General features: G+C 35.2%; 1 protein-coding gene across 5 annotated transcripts in view; it reads left to right on the top strand.

Moving 5' to 3' along the window:
* The window catches only part of FER (FER tyrosine kinase), a 520,940-nt gene that overhangs the window by 317,413 nt on the left and 183,670 nt on the right, over nt 1-19,857 (top strand). For all 5 annotated transcript variants that reach the window (XM_012459750.2, XM_012459791.2, XM_012459767.2 and 2 more), the window contains one exon: nt 13,152-13,208. In XM_012459750.2, coding sequence (XP_012315173.2) covers nt 13,152-13,208 — 57 coding nt within the window. Of the gene's footprint in view, nt 1-13,151; nt 13,209-19,857 lie in introns of those variants that run through there.

Below are 19,857 nucleotides of genomic sequence, written 5' to 3' on the forward strand. Positions count from 1 at the left end.
GTGTTTCCTAAATAAGAACTATTTGGGATGAAAGTGCTTTTGGATTATTTAGAATGAATTTATAGAACATTTATACAAAGAGTTACTAAAATCTTCTCAGATGGATTCCAGATGGGCAACTACTTTTCAATAAGGTTTTTTTTTTTCCCCCTCTAAAGCAACCCTGATAACTTTAATGACAAAGCTGATCAAATTCTGAATAATTCTTGGATTATAAAAAGGTGCTATGGCTGAGACGTTGGGTGGAATAAATGTGTTGAGCCAGCTAGGGAGATAATTAAACAGGGTGACTGAAAACCTGTGTATTAAAGAAAAATAGAGATAGCAACTATTTCTCAGTATTACTATTAGAAAAATCTCCTTGAATCATCTTATGTATTGTAACATTTTGTTAATCTTTCTAAGGATTATGTGTTGGTCTTTGTGCATTAACTCCTAAATATCATGTTGTCAATATGTTTAGAAATTCATTGGCTACAGGTATTAAATCTTTGTAGTGAAATGATAATTTTTTTTAGGTCTGTATTTAAATTTTGCTTTCTTTTTTTCTTTCTTTCAAACTATTACACTGGATGATTACTACAATCCCTTTGACCGGGGGATGGACAAAGCTAATATTTCCAATATTTTTGCTAATAAATTCTCATGTTGAACCTGCACTACATTGACTCTTGCTGAGAAATAGATTGTATTACTGTACTAGTGAATTGGCCTATATTCAAGGTAGAATTATTTATAGAAAACAATGATTTAAAAATGAAAATATCGAATTAAAAATATAACTTAGTCATGTGGAAGCAAGAACTTCTATTTGAGTTTTGAATGTTGGAAAGATACACAGGAATAAAATAAGATTGTTCTTTACTATTAGTACTGTTTTCTTTTGGTGGGCATTCTTCCTGGAGAACTGTGAATCAAAGAGAAGTGTTGATTTAAGTCACACTTCTAATCACTCTGACTTACCTACTTGTGATCAGATTTCAAATATGTCCCTTTGCCCCATAAAACTCTTTAAAGGGATAACTTTAGGAAGAAATTCACACCCATCCAAAGAGATTTGGCAGGAGTTGATTGACATAGCAAATAATGACCATCTGTACCCTGTGGCAGTTCACCAAGAAGCACAATTAGTCCCCTGCAGCCTGGGCAGACTGCTGGTTGTCTTCAGGTAAACAAAGGAAATGTTGCTTGTTTGTTACTTGTTTACTTTATTTAAAATGACTACATTTGTGAGCCAAAATTCTAAGATTGAGGTTTTAACATTTTAAAGCTGTAATTAGATTTTATTTTCAGTTATTTTTATAGCTTTCACTTACTATTGTATCTACTTGTATAAAAATGTGGGATTTACAAGAACAGTGTTTTCATTGAAAAGTACTATATTAATGATTAATTTTGTTGAAACTTTATTTTTAAGTGATTTTATATTTTATAGAAAATATGGTACAGAGTTATTGTGGGAAAGTGGAATATTTGTCATTTATCTAGTGAAAATAAGTGGTATAGAGACCAAAGTATGAGTCACTTTTTTTTTAGTTACAGATTACAAAATTATACAAAATTGACTCATAACTCTGACAGTTATGTTAAGACATACTTGATTCCAACTGTAAAGCTTTTTGTGATTTTATTTTTTGACACAAAAATTGTGAATGTGCAAAATGCAAAGCTTTAGATTATAATCTAATAATGCAGTGAATGAAGAGCAATCTGTAATTGATTTGCAGAGAAATAATGTAAAACAAAGTATGTAAATCATAAGTTTAAAAATCTGTTAGGGCTAGAACTTGAAACTTGAAATAGAATTTGTAACTCATTGTGTTTCAATTAATTAAAATTGATTGCTTCATTATCTCTGAACTTGAAAGAGTCATACGCATTTAAATAAACTACTCTATTTTGGGTAACAGTTTAATTTATTAGAAAGGACATAAGTTTAGAGTCAGACAGATAGAGTTCAAACATTGTTTCTGCCATTTGCTGTCAGAGTAGCCTGTCTCTTAGAAACCTCAGAGTCCTGGCTTGATGGTCCCACTAACACTCACAAGTTCAGTGATTCACTAGAAAGGCTCATATAAGTTAATATAAAGTTATACTCAAGGTTAGGATTTATTATCAAAAAGGACTCATGTAGGAAGAGCAAAACCTAGGTCGAAGAGGCTTTCTTGCCCTGTTTATGGCAGGTATTGTATGGGTATGTCTCTTTCTGTCTACAAACTGCAGGGCCATGTGTTTGTAGACACTATTGCTCAGGAAATCCCATTTAAGTTTTGGAGTCCAAAGTTCTTACCAGGAGCTGATCACATACCTGTTAGATGACCAACCATGAGGCCCCAAACACACCATGTGTATAGAATGAAGCTTCATGTTTGCTTTAAACATGTTAACAACCTAGTTCATTTTGATCTGACACTTCAGGCATTATGGACTAACATTACTCCATAACTTTTGAATATTCCAGTAGTTTAGTTCTCAGTTTAAGGAAGGGTTATCAAGAGCATAGAGATAAGCAGAAAGTGAATGAAACAGACCTACTTTGTTAAAGTTTCCTCATACAGAGTTACTGTGAAAGTTAAATAAGGTAGAACTATGTTTAGTTTTGTTTTTACCTACATCCTTTTAGGCTTTCTTCATCTGAAAATGTCTTTATTTTCTATTCATTTTTTGTTTGTTTGTTTTTTAATTAGAGACAGAGTCCTGCTTTGTTTCCCAAGCTGGTTTTAATCTCCTGGCCTCAAGCAATCCTCCTGCCTCTGCCTCCCAAAGTGCTGAGATCACAGGTGTGAGCCACCTTGCCCAACCTTATTTTCCATTCATTCTTGAAAGATAGTTTTTCCACATTTACTATTTACAGTTGACAGTTATTTTCTTTCAACACTGGAAAGATAATTTTGCCACTTCTGTCTGAACTGTGTGGTTTCAGAAAAGTCTGCTGTCTGTGAATTAGTATCCCGTGTAGGTAAAGTCATTTCTCTCTGGCTGCTTTCAAGCCTCCTTGTCTTTCATTGTCAGAAGTTTGACTATGATGTATCTTGGCTTGAACTTATTTGCCTTTATCCTGTGTCAGGTCCTGTTAGCTTCTTGTTTATAGATTTGTGTCTTTCGCCAAATTTGGAAATTTTCGGTCATTATTTCTTTAAGTGCTCTTTCAGCCCTACTCTTTCTCCTCTCCTTTTATCTCTGATCATACAAATGTGGGATTGTTTGTCTTACAGGTTCTTGTTGTTCAAATTGGGTAATGTATTGATCTGTTCTCAAGCTCAGTGATTCTAGCCTCTTATCTTCACTTTACTAATGAACCCATTCAGTGAGTTACAAAAATTTGTTTTGTAATGTTTAGTTACATAGTTTTTATTTTGATCTTTTTTAAGTAACTTCTGTTTCTATGACTGAGATAATCTATGTGTTTTCATGTTTTTCAAGGAAATTTGTAAGTGATTGTTATGCATATGTGGCAGCTTTAAAATCCTCATCGGATAATTCCAACATCTGATCCATCCCAGTGTTGGTTGACTATCTTTTCTCATTCAGATAGTGATTTTCTTGGCTCTTGATATGATGGATGATTTTTTAATTGTACCCTAGATGTATAATCTATTATATTAGGACATTTTGGGTCCCATTTAAAACTTTTATTTTTGCAGGCAGTTGCCTTGTTAAGGTTTAACATACAGGTTCTGGCCTGCTTTAATGGGCAGTGGTTTCAATGGCAGTACAATTTTTAGAGCTTTTTGGTGTTATTTTGTTTTGCTGCTTTATCTGGTGCCACTGGGCTTCCTTCTAACTTGTTCGTTTTAGTGTTGCCTCTGAGGATAGAAGGAATTCCCCAAGTCTGGGCTGCCAGGTGTTTCACTGGGGAAGGGCATCTTAGGCCTATGGGATTGCTTGGTAGAATTCTCCTGCCTGTAGAGGGCAGAGATTACTTCCTGAGCTGGGGCTATTGTGGTGGGATTCTTTCTACTCTTAGGCTTGCTGCCCTGTTGTCTTTGGCAAGGGAGATAGGAGTCTCAGGTGCATAGAGACAAAGGCTTCCCAGGATAGGTCTCATTTTGTGACAGTGATTCTCTGTATTTCTCACTTGGAAAGTGAGATAACAGGCCCACTGAGACAAAGAGGCCTCTTAGTCTTGGTCACTCATTTGGCTAGGATCTGTCTTGCTGTTATTTCTGGGCCATCCCAGTATTTCTTGATGCAACAGGGCAGTCTTAGGCCAACTGGGAAAGGGGGTACTTCTCTTAGCTGCTTATTGTTAGCTGGACCCCCAGTTAATTCCCTTATAGGTAGTACTGGGCTCATTTGGTCATTTTGAGGAGTCTCGTATAATCAAGGGGAGGAATAGGCCTACCCGAGCCACCTTCTATTACTATGTTGAGAGTCAAACTGCCTTCTGTTGTATCAGTGGGATGTAAGACATCCTGCTACTATTCTGTTCCCCGATTGCTTTCACTCTTCCTTTGTATTCATTCTATCTAGAAGATTTCTACTTCTTTCTATGCTTTTGCCAAAGTTATTTTCTTCTTTTAGCATATCAGAATCATATCCATGTTCAAGACTTATCTCAAATACTAGCTATTTTTTGAGACTTCTTCTGACTTTTCTAGCACAATATGGCTTCCTTTTCCTCTGAAATCCTTTATCATCGCTTACATTACTCATGTGACACTTGAAATAATATTTTGAACAGAGTTAAAGCACATCTCCAAACAAATGAGTTAAAGATAATGAGTTAAAGAGAAACTTATCTTTAAATTTCTCTTTAACTCATTTGTTTGGAGATGTACTTTCCTAGAGAAGCAGTCCTAGCAATGCTTAAATTTATCTTTAACATTTTATGTTATAGATAATTTATATCCAGTGTATGGAGCATAAGTACCATTTTACATGAGTCTAATGGAATATATCCTTATATACTGATAGTTCTATCTTAAAATTCCAAGTTCATATCCCTAGATTTATACTCTTTCTCCACCAATGTAGTTAATATTGAGTCTCATAGGAGTGGTGGCTTCTGTGGGCTGTGCTAGAGAGAGTGCTGCATAGTAGACTGAGAGAAAGTTTGTTGGCAGTGAGGTAGGTAGAAAAATAAACTCTTTAGAGATGTTAGAGAGAAGAGAGCTAATGTTGATGGAACCATGACAACCACTAACTAGAGGTTTGAAAAGAAACTATGTTTCTTTTACACAGGTATTCTTGCCTAACTCCTACCCTTCACCCTGCCCACTTACATTTCCTCCCTCTGCATCATTTTTTCACTCAAAACAGCTTCTATTTAATCATTTCCTTTTCCTTCCAAGGACCTCAAGGAATGGCAATAGGCATTTTCTTTCCACAGACACCATATTGTGTTTCTGAACACCCAAAGAAGAACTTTATAGTTTTCTTAGTTGAGTCGCTTTTAGGAAGCAAAGGAAAAGTATTCCGAGAAATTTCAGAAACCTTTCAGCCTCTTCAGTGCAGCCGTTTTAACCATCTTGGTAATATTGTCCACTTATACCTCAATGTTCCAGCTCTATTCTGTGCATACTTTTCTCTTGGCCTCTTAACTTTTCATATGCTTATGTTAAAGCTCTTGAGAATAGGAACTATGTTTAACTTATCTTTGAATTCACATATTTTTAAATTTCTGGCACCGTATTCAGCAGTATGCACATGTATATATGGTATATGTATATATACCATATATACAGTAAGATGTATTTGGAGCTAGGCTCTGAGCTATCTGTAGGCTTCCATTCTTTGCCTACCCTGCTATTTCACTGTTTTGGCTGTCTTTTAGTAAGTTGGCATTTTTGCTAAAAGATACAAAAAGTAGTATCTAGAATATGCCAGACAATATTCCGGTATATTCTAGACTACTTTTTGTATCTTTTTATATATTATATTGCACCTCAAATTTAGTCCTGTAAAAAGCTTTTTCTGATAGTTTCTGTGACTCTAGAGATCCCATTCGTGTATATTATATGGACTAAACCTAACCTCTTGACTGTTCTCTTGAGTCCTCCTTCTTCACAAAGACTACCATTACATTTCATTGTCATTGTTATTGTAGGAGCGGGCTGGATTTGAACGGTATCTCAGGTGTGCATTTCTAGTTTTCACTCTTCTGTTTACCAGTTAGTTATACCATATGTTACTTGCATCCTTTTCAGAAAAGGAAAGGAGAAAGAGAAATAAATCTCAGGTCAGTTAATTGTTTTTGCAGTCCTGGAGCTAGAATAGAAGGAGTTTGAAGTTGTTAGCCATATTGAATCTATTGAATAAACTTTCAAGTTTCCATGAAACCAGTTTCTATGAGTTAAATACACTTTCTTCGTGAAGGTTACTCACTGATGTGTTTCACTGTAAGAAAGAATGATATGTAAAAATTCACTGTAATGTAAGGAACTAATTTGGAAACTACCTGATGATTTAGTTACAAAGTTTAATTTCAAGTGTGTTTGAGAAAAAAATTTTCTTTAATTCACTTTGTGAATTAATCAATACTGCTGCTTTTTTGTTTGTTTGTTTTTGAGATGTCACCTAGGCTAGAGTGCAGTGGTGCAATCTCAGCTAACTGTAACTTCCCCCTCCCAGGCTCAAGTGATCCTCCCATCTCAGCCTTCCAAGTATCTGGAACTGTAGGCACATGCCACCATGCCTGGCTAATTTTTTGTATTTTTGGTAGAGACAGGATTTCGCCATGTTGCCTAGGCTGGTCTCAAACTCCTGAGCTCAAGCGATCTGTTCACCTTGGCCTCCCAGAGTGCTGGGATTACAGTTGTGAGCCCCCACACCTGGCCCCAAATTTCATAATTTCTAAGAAATAAAATTAATGAGAATATTGAATTTTACTTGGTAAATTTCACTTTATAGGCAACTTTTAAGTGTCCTGAGTATTTACACAATTCATTGTTTATAAAAATACTGCCTTTGGAAGATATTTTATGAGATATTGGAACAGTTTTCTACCATTATTTATAATTTTTATTTTGCATATAGTAAATTTTAAGTGTCTATTTAGAAATAGATATTAGGTGTATTCTTATGCATTTTTGGGAAAAAAATGGAAAGCTCTTTTATGCCAGTAGTATTAAGTTTAATTCAAGAATATGGACTTTATGAAAATAGTGTTATTGCTACAGGATGTTGGAGTACTTCTTCCAAGTAGTAAACCTCTATGAATAATGAAGGTGAGTTCCAGAAACATACTTAGGTGTCAGAAGTCACATAACTAGAGGTAGTGGATGATAGATATATGCTACAAAATATTACATAAGAGGTTCAGGACAAGGTCAGTAACAAGCAAACTCACACCAAATATTAACTGAACTATGATTTTTAAAAATTAAAATGTTAATATCTGTAAATTATATTAAATATTGGTTTAACCTACCTAACTCATGGTTATTGTTTAGCTTACCTAATTGTTAAATTAGAATTACCCATTGCTTCTTTATTAAAGTATGTATAACTATTGTTACCATTGAAATTTAAACTAATTTTTCTCTATATTCAGTGAGCAGTTTGGACTCTACCTACAAATATATACGTAGGAGGATTAGAATAAGGATAGAAAGAGGAGAGAGATTTGTAGTCTGATAAAGATAGAATTTCAGAGAGCAGGGTGTGGTGGTGCATGTCTGTAATCCCAGCTACTCAGAGGCTGAGGTAGGTGGGTTGCTTGAGGCCAGGAGTTCAAGACCAGCCTGAAAAATATGGCAAGACCCTGTCTCTTAGAAAAAAAAAAGAAGAAAGAAAGAAAAAGATAGGAGTTTGTAAGAACAGGAATTATAGGAAGGCCTGGAGAATCCACTTCGATTCTAGATCTTCAGGGAGATCAGGATACGTCGGTAATAATGGGGATGTAGTAGATGCTGTCAATGCCCTGCTTCTACCCTTCATACCTCTCAGTATACTCTGGACAACTTCCTTTGCAGGTGTTTTCATCTTTGACCTGTTTAGTAGGTCCGCAGAAGGCTCCTCTGCCGGTCTGCCACAAGAATTGCCAGGAATTAACACTCCTTTTTCTGCACCCCTCAACCAGTGCTACTCAGGAATTTGCATATAAATAAATATCTGTTGGGTGGGCTAATTCTGAGGCTTATGGCTTGTCTCATTTTCCAGAGTTTGCAACGCTGAAGTGACTACCTTAATAGCTTACTTTATTGGTTGCCTCCACTTCCCTGTATTACATCTCTTTTTCCTTACGTTCCTTACACTTCTCACATTAACTACTACTTGCATTTGAATCCTTGTCTCAGGGTCTGCTTCTGAGAGAGCCCAGACTAAGACAACGGGGCAGTAAGCTACCTTACATCCAGAAGTTATTAGAATTAGATTCAGTAGTGTCAGCCAACTCCCCAGAAGGGCAGTTAGTCCATCTCATTCATTTCTCCCTTTTTTCAATCTCACTCACAAATCAATTAATAAAAATAAGTATTGTTTGCTTAGATGATTAGAAGGTATACTGTGATTTCATGGGTTTATAAGGCCACCAGAATCTTTGTTTGCAGCCCATATCTTACAATGATTACCAAATTGCATAATTTATATCCCCTGAATATCTCTAAGAGAATTGATAAATAGAAAAAGTAGATATTGGTTTCTTTTACTGTAATCATGATATATTAATATTCATGAATTAACATAAAGAATAGAATCCACATATTAACATATCAAGAGTCTAAGTCAATCTGTTTTAGTTTCAATATCAGGGAAATTTAACCATTAGTTTAGAACATAGGTGTGTAGATATTTCTGTATGGTCACAGATCACTTGCAAGCAAATGAAACATTAAAACTCTGTCAACTCTCTATGCATTCCTATTATAATACATCTTTTATGTCTTTACCTTATTTCTATTGATGATTAATACTTAATTACAACCTTTATTTTCATTCATTAACAAACCTGTAGACTGATAAAACTACTTTTCCTGTTTCTTGGAAGAAACTAAAAGGCAGTCTGCTTCCATTTCTTCTGTTTTTTCTCTACATTTGAGAAGGTTGCAAAAAAGTCTCTGTCCTTTTACATAAAATAGAGCAAAGATAAGAGACCAGAAATATGTAGTATAATTACTTTAGGAGAAACCAGCTCTGGGGCAGTTGTTAAGGAGTGAGCTGCAGCTGTCTTTGGCCATGTCTTCACATGAGTGTGACTTTTCTTTCCTTTGGATAGAAGGGGAGAAGAAAAGTCAATAAAAATAAAGGCAAATAGCAAAGTTCCAGGCTTCTTTAGCAACTCCCCATTCTTCAGCTCTGTGTTACTCAATGTCTATGTTTCCTAATTTACTTTTGAGTTGCCTTCTGATACCATTTCAGCGGCATATATAAAGCTTTAGCATCATCATATAACTGAAATTGAATGTCTTAATCAACCACTTAGCAGCCTCCATAGGAATATTCCATTTAATACCTAAGGGGCAGAGGGTTGGTAGTTCTACCCTGTCTTTATCCAGTTTAATAGATTGGGAGTTTGCCCTTCTGTCAGCACTTCTGCAGAATATCCACAGAAACTGCAGGTACCAAATTCTGATAATAATAGCACTGAATTCTCCTCAGGCATTTATCTCTGCCTCCTACAGACTGAGTCACATGTCTTTTTTTATTACTTAAATTTTTACTTTTAATTGACAAAAATTGTATATATTTATGGGTATGGGTACAATGTGATGTTTTGATGTATGTATACATTGTGGAATGTTTTTATCAAGCTAATTAACATCACTTCACATAACATTTTTGGTAGTGAGATTATTTAAAATCTGGAGGTTTTGTAGCAATTTTGAAATACAAATACATTATTATTAACCATGGTCACTTTGCTGTTCAATAGATATTGGAAACATTCCTCCCATCTGAGACTTTGTGCCATTTGGTCAACTTATCTCTATTCCTCAACCCCCCCACACCTCCTGTTTCTGCTGACCAACATTCCATATGGATCATTTCTTTTTCTGTCTATAACTTAGACTGGATAATTTCTGTAGATCTAGTGATCAATTATCTAAGGACACTGAAATTCAAATTTGATATGACAGGCAGTGAGCCAGTTTGGTCTATAGGCTTAGTTTGGCAATCCCTAATTTGGTTTAATCCATGATGGATATGTTTAGAAGGAAGGCTTACTTCTTTTCATTTCCAGGTTACTTTTTATACCACAGTGTGGTATGTTTGGGATTTATTAAAAGCCTGGGGTGTTTTATAAGAGCCTCTTCTTGCAGGCCCTGAACTGTCTCTGTATTTTTTAACCTGTTGGCTTCTGCTTTTACAATGACCATATGCACTCAAGGGTAAAAGTAGCCCATAAATCCTTGACATGGCTTCTCTTCTTAACCTAACTTTAGTCTCTCAGTACTGCACTATTTTAGTAGCTCTCTAGTTCCTTGAAATGGATGTTTAGGGATTTTCTTTGTTTGGTTGTTTTTTTCTTTTTGTGTTTTTGTTTTGTTTTTAAATTTCGTCCTGCTTTTTCAGTGGATTGCGGTACAAGGATTGGGCTGAACTGTCTAGGTTATCATTGTCTAAAGTGGAAAAGCTGTCCAAGAATCAGTTTGCAACCTTAAAATAACTTTCCTGACTGCCAGATGACACTCTTTGAAGAATAACATTTATTATATATTTAGGGTGTGGGGTGGAGAATTAAACCCCAGAACTGCTACTCAAATGGAAAGTACAGCTCTTTTATTTTTTATTTAAAAATGAACTTCTGGATATGTAATTTATATAAAATAAAATTTCAGAGGTTTTAAATATGTAGTTCGATGAAATACCAAGAAATTGGACATTTTTGTAACCACCCCCCTACAGTTGCTTCTTTACCTTTTGCAGTCAGTCTTTGTCAACTCCTGCCCCAAGCAACCACTTCTCTGATATCTAGCATTATAGATTAATTGTCCTTCTCTAGAATTTTATGTAAATGAAATTAGTATCTATGTATGTAAAGTTTGTCTAGATTTATTAGCTCAGCAAAATTATTTGCAAGTACTCTGTTGTCATATGCATCTGTAATAAGTTCCTTTTATTGCTGAATAGTAATCAGTTTATGAATATACCAAAATGTGTTTATCAGTTTTCTTCTTGATGGATATCCGAGTTGTTTCTGGTTTTTGGCTATTATAAATAGACCTGCTTCAAACATTTTTTGATGAATCTTTTTGTGGATATATATTTTCATTTATCTTTTTTTAATATCTAAGAGAGCAATTTGAGTCATAAGATGTGTATGCTTAACATTATGAGAAACTTCCAAATTATTTTCCCAAATGGTGGTACGCTTTTGCATTTTCATCAGCAATACATGAAGATTCCAATTGCTCCACACCTTCACAATCTCTTGATAATGTTAGTCTTTTTAATTTTAGTATCTTAATGGGTATGAAGTACCATCTTATTGTGACTTGTATTTGTATATCACTGATGACTAATGATGTTAAGCGTCTTTTTATGTTCTTACTGGGTATTTGTCCATCTTTTCTTAACTTTTTTTGCACAATTTCTTGAGCTGCGTTCTTTTGTTATTGAAATATGAGTTTGTTTGTATGTTCTTCATACAAATGCTTTATCAGATAGAAATTCAGTATTGCAAAAATGTTCTCCTAGGTTGTAGTTTGTCTTTTAATTTTTTAAATGATGCTTTTGAATAAATGTTTTTAATTTTTTTTGTGTGTATGTGTGCTTCTCTAAGAAACCTTTGCTTATCCACTCGGTCATGAGGTTATCCTCCTAAGTTTTCTTCCAGGATCTTTATAGCATTAACTTTAGGTGGAAAAACTATGCTTATAAATGATTGCATTAAAATCCGTGTTGTCCCTTTGTTGACCTAACAGAGAGTGATGATTGAGTGTTTGCCACATGGTATTTCAGAAGGTAAAGCACTTCAAATAACTGTCGAGGACACTTTAAAGTCATAGTTGGGATGGATATTCACTTAAAGTCTGATTACTTGTAACAACTCATAGATCATGACTACATTTCAATCTGTCTTTGCTATGGAGGAAACTACACTCTAACATTAATAAGAAACCTAACTCATAAATAAAGTATATACCCTAGGATACTATTCCCCCACATCCTCCTTCCTACTCCCCTCCTTTTTTTCTTCCCTTCCTCTCTTTCTTTCCTTTTTATTCCTCTCCTCCTTTTCTCTTACTTTATTCCTTTTTCCTTCCTCCATTAATAAATTTTCTTTTTTTTTTTTTGTGATGGTGTCTGGCCCTGTCACCCAGACTGGAGTGCAATGGTGCAATCTCGGCTCACTGAAACCTCCACCTCCTGGGTTCGAACGATTATCCTGCCTTAGCCTCCCGAGTAGCTGGGATTACAGGCGCCTGCCACCACACCTTAGTAGAGACAGGGTTTCACCATTTTGGCCAGGCTGGTCTTGAACTCCTGACCTCGTGATTTGCCCACTTTGGCCTCCCAAAGTGCTGGGATTATAGGCGTGAGCCAAAATGCCGGCCATGAACACATTTTTTTCTTACATTATGGTATTAGGGATTTCATAGTTGTTTTTTTTTTAGATGATAAAATATTCTCAAGGTAGTAATCAGTGCTTGAGATCAGATAATGGGATACTCTCTTCCAATAATATGTTTGTATCACAGGCCTTATGGACTCTAGTGATAGTGTAATTGATGTTTGTTGCTTTATTATGCCATAGGAAATTACTTGGGAATGATATGGGACTATTTGAAGTGTCATAGACAGCTATAACTCATGGCCCATTCATATGTGGAAAAATTAGCTTTTAGTAATATGATTTGAGGAGAAAAATAATTTCTAAGATTAAATGACAACTGAAAATTTTGCATTTTAAGATCAAACTCCCTCATGTACTTATGACAGCTTTTTGAAATGACATATAATAGCATCACATAAACTTTATGGTTGGTGGAAAGTGCATGCTGTGTTCTAATTACAGGGATACTGTCATTTCAGAGGCTGAGATTTCTGATAGAATTTTGCTGTAATGTATTCTTTAATATCCTATTGTGTAGTATCATTTCTTAAATTTGTTTTACAGCGTCTTGGGGTTATAACTTCTTTGTGTGCTGTTGATTGAATGATCTGAATGAAATGTCCCTTTAGGTCTATTTTCCATTGGCTCAAATGCAACTTCAGGAAGTGTACCCTGGCTTGTACTAAACAACTGTTCTTATTCTTTGCTGTAGGACAAGAAATGGATTCTCAATCATGAAGATGTCACATTGGGAGAATTACTGGGCAAGGTATGTAATCAACTGAGCTAAATAACCAGAAGTCTCTATATTGATTGTGAAGACTACAGATTTTTTTTCATTTTCTTCAAAGCTTTTCTTATATTGCCACAAGGCACATTACACATTAACTAGAACACAATACTTTATCTGTTATCAATATTGTGATGCTTCCTGAAATAGATGTGTGAAAGTCTTTGAAAGGTTTAAGGATGATTCTTAACTTTTAAAAATATTATATGTGTGTTTTCCCCTGGAAGGACCAAAAATCATAATGATTTTATTACAGTGTGCAGTAAAGTCAAAACCAGTGAACTGAGATTTGAAAAGAAACCGTGGGATAATAAAAGTTTAAATAAATACCCAATAGTCTTGTTCCATTTGTTTCTGGTTACATGTGACAGTTCAGAAAAAATGAAATACTGCCTCTACATACAATTTCCGAATTGTATGTAGAATTACAGTATGTAACAACACTGGACATATTTCAATCTAAAAATGTAGACAAGACACTTGTTTCAATATAAAGGTTAATTTTATAATTAGTTCTATTAATCAGAGAAGGTAACTATATATAATAAAAGTTCCTTTTCTTCCAATGTAGTAGGAAGTTTCTTTGAACTCATAGGCCATAGTCAAGTATATGATATTTAACAATAATGGCAGATACTTGAGAAATAACCAAATGGACTATTTGAAAAATTATTAAAAATAGTTTTATTTATAATTGAGTTCCAATGAATAAGGATTCATTTTTTTGTCAATGACTTAATTAGTGATGTTTCCGTTAATACATAAAAGTTTTAATTCAGTTCAGCTTCATGATGTGATACAAAGAACTAGTGTAGAATCTATATATTTAGGAAACGCTAACATAAAAGTGATCAGGACTGAACTTAATTAAAGGTAAACATTTTAGATAAATGATTTTTTTTTATTTAAATGTAAATTTGGTGAATTGACTGTTTTCCGCTATTTTTTAAAAAATCTCTGAGAAAGTAAATCTTGTTGACATAATCTAGTTTGCAGGATTCTTATCACTTACTATTTTAAAATATCTTTCCCAAACGGAAGCATCATATTGTTATGGGAAAGCAGATTTTTATTGGCATATTTATTAAGTAAATTCTAAAAAACCTCAAGCTAAAAGCAGTGACTCTTATGGTATTTACTCTGGGTTTCTTTCCTCATCCTTAAGGAAATATTTCTTCTTTCCACTCAATAGCAGTGATGGGACCAAAAATTATTACAAAGATTAATTTTCATGATATAATTAAATAATAAATTATAAAACAAAAGCATTTACTGAAATAAAGGCAGAATATGTTGAGAAGGACAAACTTTTTAGTGCTATGGAAAAAATATTTTTACAGAGAAATATTTCTATTATTTTTGTGTTTGGTTTATACTATAAAGTATTAGGAGGAATTTACATCCTTAGTAAGACTCTTTCAAAGAATAATTATTTTCTCAGTGACAAGTAATATGTCAGTCTCAATGAATTTATTTTAAATTAAATAAAAGACTGTGACTTTGAGGTAGTGTGTAGCTTAATTTCAGCTAATATTTTTACGTACAAGAAAATGATTTTTTAATATTTTTCACAGCCTATTTAAAATAATTATTTACAGTATACTGCTTAAGAGTGCATGGGTAATTAAGACAATTAGCCATGGTTTCTATTGTTAGAGACTTTGGAGTTGTTATAGTATAAGGTAGTGGAAGGAACTCTGAGGTGTGTGTGTGTGTGTGTGTGTGTGTGTGTGTGTGTTCAATTTTTTTTGGTAGACTGTACTTGATATACAGTATCAGGTGTAACTATACTTGATAGTTGGTATTCAATAAATATTCAATCATCCAGTGTTTGTTGAATGCCTTCTATGTGTGAGGCACTCTTCTAGGGACATTTTACAGTATCAATGAGCAAGTAGCCAGAAATTCTTTCTCCTATGGAGCTTAATATTCTATCTAGGAGGAGAAGATAAACAATAAGCATAATAAGTAGGTAAATTTTACAATGTTAGAGGGAGCTAAGTCCTGTGAGAAATAGACGGATTGGAAGCATAACTAGTTGTAGTTGCAGTTTTTAGTGGGAAATCCAGATAAACCTGATTATCTTATGTTTACTTTTGAATAAAGACTTGAAGGAGGTGGGAAATTTAACCACGTGGATATCTGGGGGAAGAGGGTTCTAGGCAGAGTAAACAGCCAATGCAAAATTTGTTTGAGGCACAAGGGAGGCATTTTGGTTGTAACAGAGGAAGTAAGGGGTTATATGATAAAAGAGGAAGTCTGTAAGGTAACGAGGGTATAGATTACATAGGCCTTGTAAGTCATTGTAATGACTTTGGCTTTGATTATGAATGACATGGAGAGCTGGTGGGCAATTCTGAGTGGAGGAATGGCATGATCTTTTTTAAAAAGTCACTCTGGGAGTTGTGGTTAAAATATGCTGACAAAAGGTTAAGAGGCAATTGAACTTACCTGACTAAAAAATGATGCTAGATTAAGATGATGGCAGTGGAGATGGTGTGAAGTGGTGAGTTCTGGATGTATTTTTGAAATTGAACCTATTGAATATCCTGATGGATTCTGTATGTGGGGCATTAGAGAAAGACATCAGTTCTAAATGTAAAAGATTTCAGGAAATGAGATTAGGTGTTCAGTTTTAGATGTATTTTCTATTAGACTTCTAAGTGGGGATGATGGAAACTACTGGGTATCAAGTCTGGAGTTGGAGAAGAGAGGTCCAAGTCAAAAGTACAAATCTGGTAGTTGTTAGTGTATAGATGGTACTTAATACAATTAGATGGATTCAACAATGGAGTGAGTCTAGATGAAGAAGAAAAGAGGATCAAGGATTGAGCCCAGCTCACTTGAACATTAAGAGGTAGAGGAAAGAGAAGCAATCCTCAAAGGAGGTTGAAAAGAGCAGCCACTTAGAAAGGCACCAGGAGATACGATGCCTTGGAAGCCGAGAGGAGAAAGTATATACCAAGGAAGAGAGTGATCATTGGTGTCAGATGATACTGAGAAGTCAAACAAGATGGGATTTAGCAATGAGGAGATCACTAGCGACTTGGCTATGCAGTTTCCTTGGGATGCTTTAGGTGAAAGCTAGATTGGAATGGATTTGAGAGGAACAGGAGGAAATAATTAGAGATAGCAAAGATGTAATTCTTTGAAATTTTGCTGCAAAAGAAATCAGAGATGTGGGGTGGTAGTTTCAAGAGAATGATTTGTGCTTTGTCGTTCTTAATGTTTAACTTGAGAAAAATAATAGCATACGAGTTTGCAGTTGGGAATGATCTAGTGAAAATTCATGATTTAAGCGAGAGATGAAAATTGCTAGAACGTCATCCTTGAGTAGGTAAGAGGGGATGCAATTTAGTTCACAATGGAGGGTTGACTTTAATAGAAGCACAGTAGTTCACTTTTTATAACAGTAGGGAAGATTGGTAGGTGGGTCAGTATAGGGACAGGAGCCCAAAGTTCTTTTTACATTACTTCAATTCTTGAAGTAGGGAGCAAAAGCATCAGCTAAGAATGAGGATGGGAGATTTGAGAAGAGAATAGAAGAGAAGCAGTCATCCAGAAAACTGGGGGGAGTGTGACTGGTCTAAAGAAATATAATATGATTATTTGAGTAGCATTAAGGGCCTCCTAAGAGTTTGTGTTCATGAATTTAAAGTTAATCCGCATGATTATGTTTTTTCTCAAGCCATATTGGCTTCATAGGTGCAGAGTAGGCGGAGTTTTCGATTTAATCGGACTTGTAGATTTCCTAAGGGAGTTTTACAGATTAACAAAGGAGCAAAGAAATTGAGAGTGTATGGGAAGGCAGATGTAATTATTGATCATGGAATTTAAGGTGGAATACAGAAGGAGGAGAATATAATAAGAAAATGATGTAAAAAGTGATAGAACCTAAAGACTGGCAGTTCCTATAAAGTCAAAGGACTTTTGAAGTCTGGATAAGTACTCCAAAAAAGAAGAGGAAGTGAGCTAGAAAGATAGAAGCCAACCAGAAGATGAGATGAATGAGATAGATATTATAGAGGATTTGCATTAACGGTATGGCAGAGTTTCAGATATGACCCTAGAAAATAGACTCTAGTGCAAGATAATTGGAGGAGAGACGTTGAAGAAACTGAGAGTTTGAATTGTTGGAAGGCCCTTTCAGTGTCTGTTGAAATTATAAAGAATTAGGACACTGGGTAGACTGACAGTGACCCAAGGGCTCAAACTATCAATAAGCAAAGTATTTTCAAATTCAGTAGTTGACAACCAGAGTGAGGAATAGTGGATACTATAATTGAGTGCCAGATTTTCAAAGCTGAGAGTTTTCAGAATGTGGGAGAGATAATGGTTTAAAGCCAGTGATAAGTAGGTAATAGAACACTGTATTCTACCTTCAGGGCAGTGGTAGCATTTTATGTGGGGAAAATAAGTCATCACTTAAGTTTAGATGGCAAAAGGAAGTTCATCACCATTTGAATCCTCTCAAGTGAGAGCCAGGATTTTGTTAGAACAGGACATTAAAGGAAATGATTGAAGGATAGATTGAAAATATAATTTTGATGATGATGGACTATGAATTCCAGAAGGCACTATGCAAGTTGGGGATAGATGAGAAAGGAGGATCAAATTAGAAGTATGCTGAATCTAAGGGGGCTAGAGAAGGAGAGATGAAGATTAACCTAGGACCAAGGTCATCCTATGCTGACTGACATAAACACAGTCAAAGGACATAAGATTTGTCCTCAGGACCTGAAGGGCAGCAGCAAAGATGATGTCATGCTTCATGACTTTTTGTCATACCCCTTGCGTCTTAGAAAGGTTACTCTGATTCAGGATCTCAATTCTGGCACCTAAGGTGATCTCATATTCAGTCCCTCACCTCTCCTTTAAATCAAAGGTTCTCGTTGAATGATGATTGAATGATACAGAGTGATGAGTGTCCTGGGCTTGCTCCTTACCTCTTTGGATAGGGAAGACGTGATCTGGGAAAATATAGTCATTTCTTGGTGTTTGAAGTTTGTCCCCCTGACCACCACTGGTTGTTGTTCTCTGAATAATGGTTGCTAAATTAATATTTAAATTTTTCAAATGCCTAGTATGTACCAATACTTCTTAAAATAGGGCAGAAACCATTAGAAAGACACAAAGGGCAATGGGGAGATGCATATTCAGGAGCAGGGGACATCATTTTGGGAAGATCAAGAAAGTCTTCATGAAGGAGGGTCATAAGAAATGGACTTAAAGATGAGGTAGCAGCTTCCATTTGGAGGTGGGAGTTTTCCACAGAGGGAAAAATGTAGAAAAGGCATGCCACATATTTAGGGATCACTATGTATTTTAGTTCAGAACACATGTAACAGTTGGGGGTTATAATGTGGAGCTTTATAGAGGCTAAGAAAGTGATAGTAATTAAAGGATTTTTCTTAAGCAAAGCAGTAGTATAATCAAAGTTTTCCTTAGGAAAGATTAATCGGCAGTGTTGTTGTAGGTGGATTAGAGAGATAAGAGACTGAAGATCAGCTTAGGTGACTGAATTGAGATCCCAAATCAGGGTAACCATTTTGAGAAGCAAGGGGTAAGACAAAAAGTATTATGGAGGTAAGGTCTGAATGTTTACAAGGCAAGTGATGGTTCTAGTAACTGAAAAAAGTAATATAGCCATGAAGAATCTTTTGATTAATAAAACTGTAAGTTTTAGACAAGCTGAATTGTAAGTGTTTTAGGTAAGTGGAGGCCCAGCAGTAATCATGTAAATTAATAATATCTTCTCTGAGTTCTAGCTCTGATATAATAAATAATCTGATAATTGTGGGTACAAGACAATCTTGAGAATAACAGATGCGAAGCTCAAATTTTTCTTTTTTAAATTTATGGATGTTTACTGTTAAAGTATGTTTACTTTTTATGAAAATGTGATTGGCCGTTGTTTTATAAATATTTGATCTGACTTAGATTAAATAGTAAAAACTGAATATAAGACTCTTTTTAAATCCCATTACTGGGTATATACCCAAAGGATTATAAATCGTTTTATTATAAAGACACATGCACATGTATGTTCGTTGTGGCTCTGTTTACGATAGCAAAGACCTGGAACCAACCCAAATGCCCATCAATGATAGACTGGACAAAGAAAATGTGGCACATATACACCATGGAATACTATGCAGCCATAAAAATCGACATATTTGTGTCCTTTGTATAGACATGGATAAATCTGGAAACCATCATTCTCAGCAAATAGACACAAGAACAGAAAACCAAACACCACATGTTTTCACTCATAGGCGGGTGATGAACAATGAGAACACTTGGGCACAGGGAAGAGAACAACACTCACTGGGCTATGTGGGGGGTGGAGGGGAGGAACAGTGGGCGGGGGAGGATGGGGAGGAATAACACCGGGAGAAATGCCTGATGTAGGCAATGGGTGAGGGGCTGGGGGAAGGATGGAGACCGCAAACCACCATGGCATGTATATACCTATGCAACAATCCTGCCGGATGCAGAATGTGCACATGTACCCCAGAGAACAAATTACAATTAAAAAATGTTTTTTAAATTTTAATAATTTTACATTATTAGTAAGTAGTAGTTCGAGGTATAAATTTTAACTTGTGAACTTTAAACAGTAAGAGTT

Source organism: Aotus nancymaae, unplaced genomic scaffold, assembly GCF_030222135.1.
Source record: "Aotus nancymaae isolate 86718 unplaced genomic scaffold, 86718_ANA_hifiasm-v0.15.2.pri h1tg000014l, whole genome shotgun sequence".
In the NCBI taxonomy this organism is placed as follows: Eukaryota; Metazoa; Chordata; class Mammalia; order Primates; family Aotidae; genus Aotus; species Aotus nancymaae.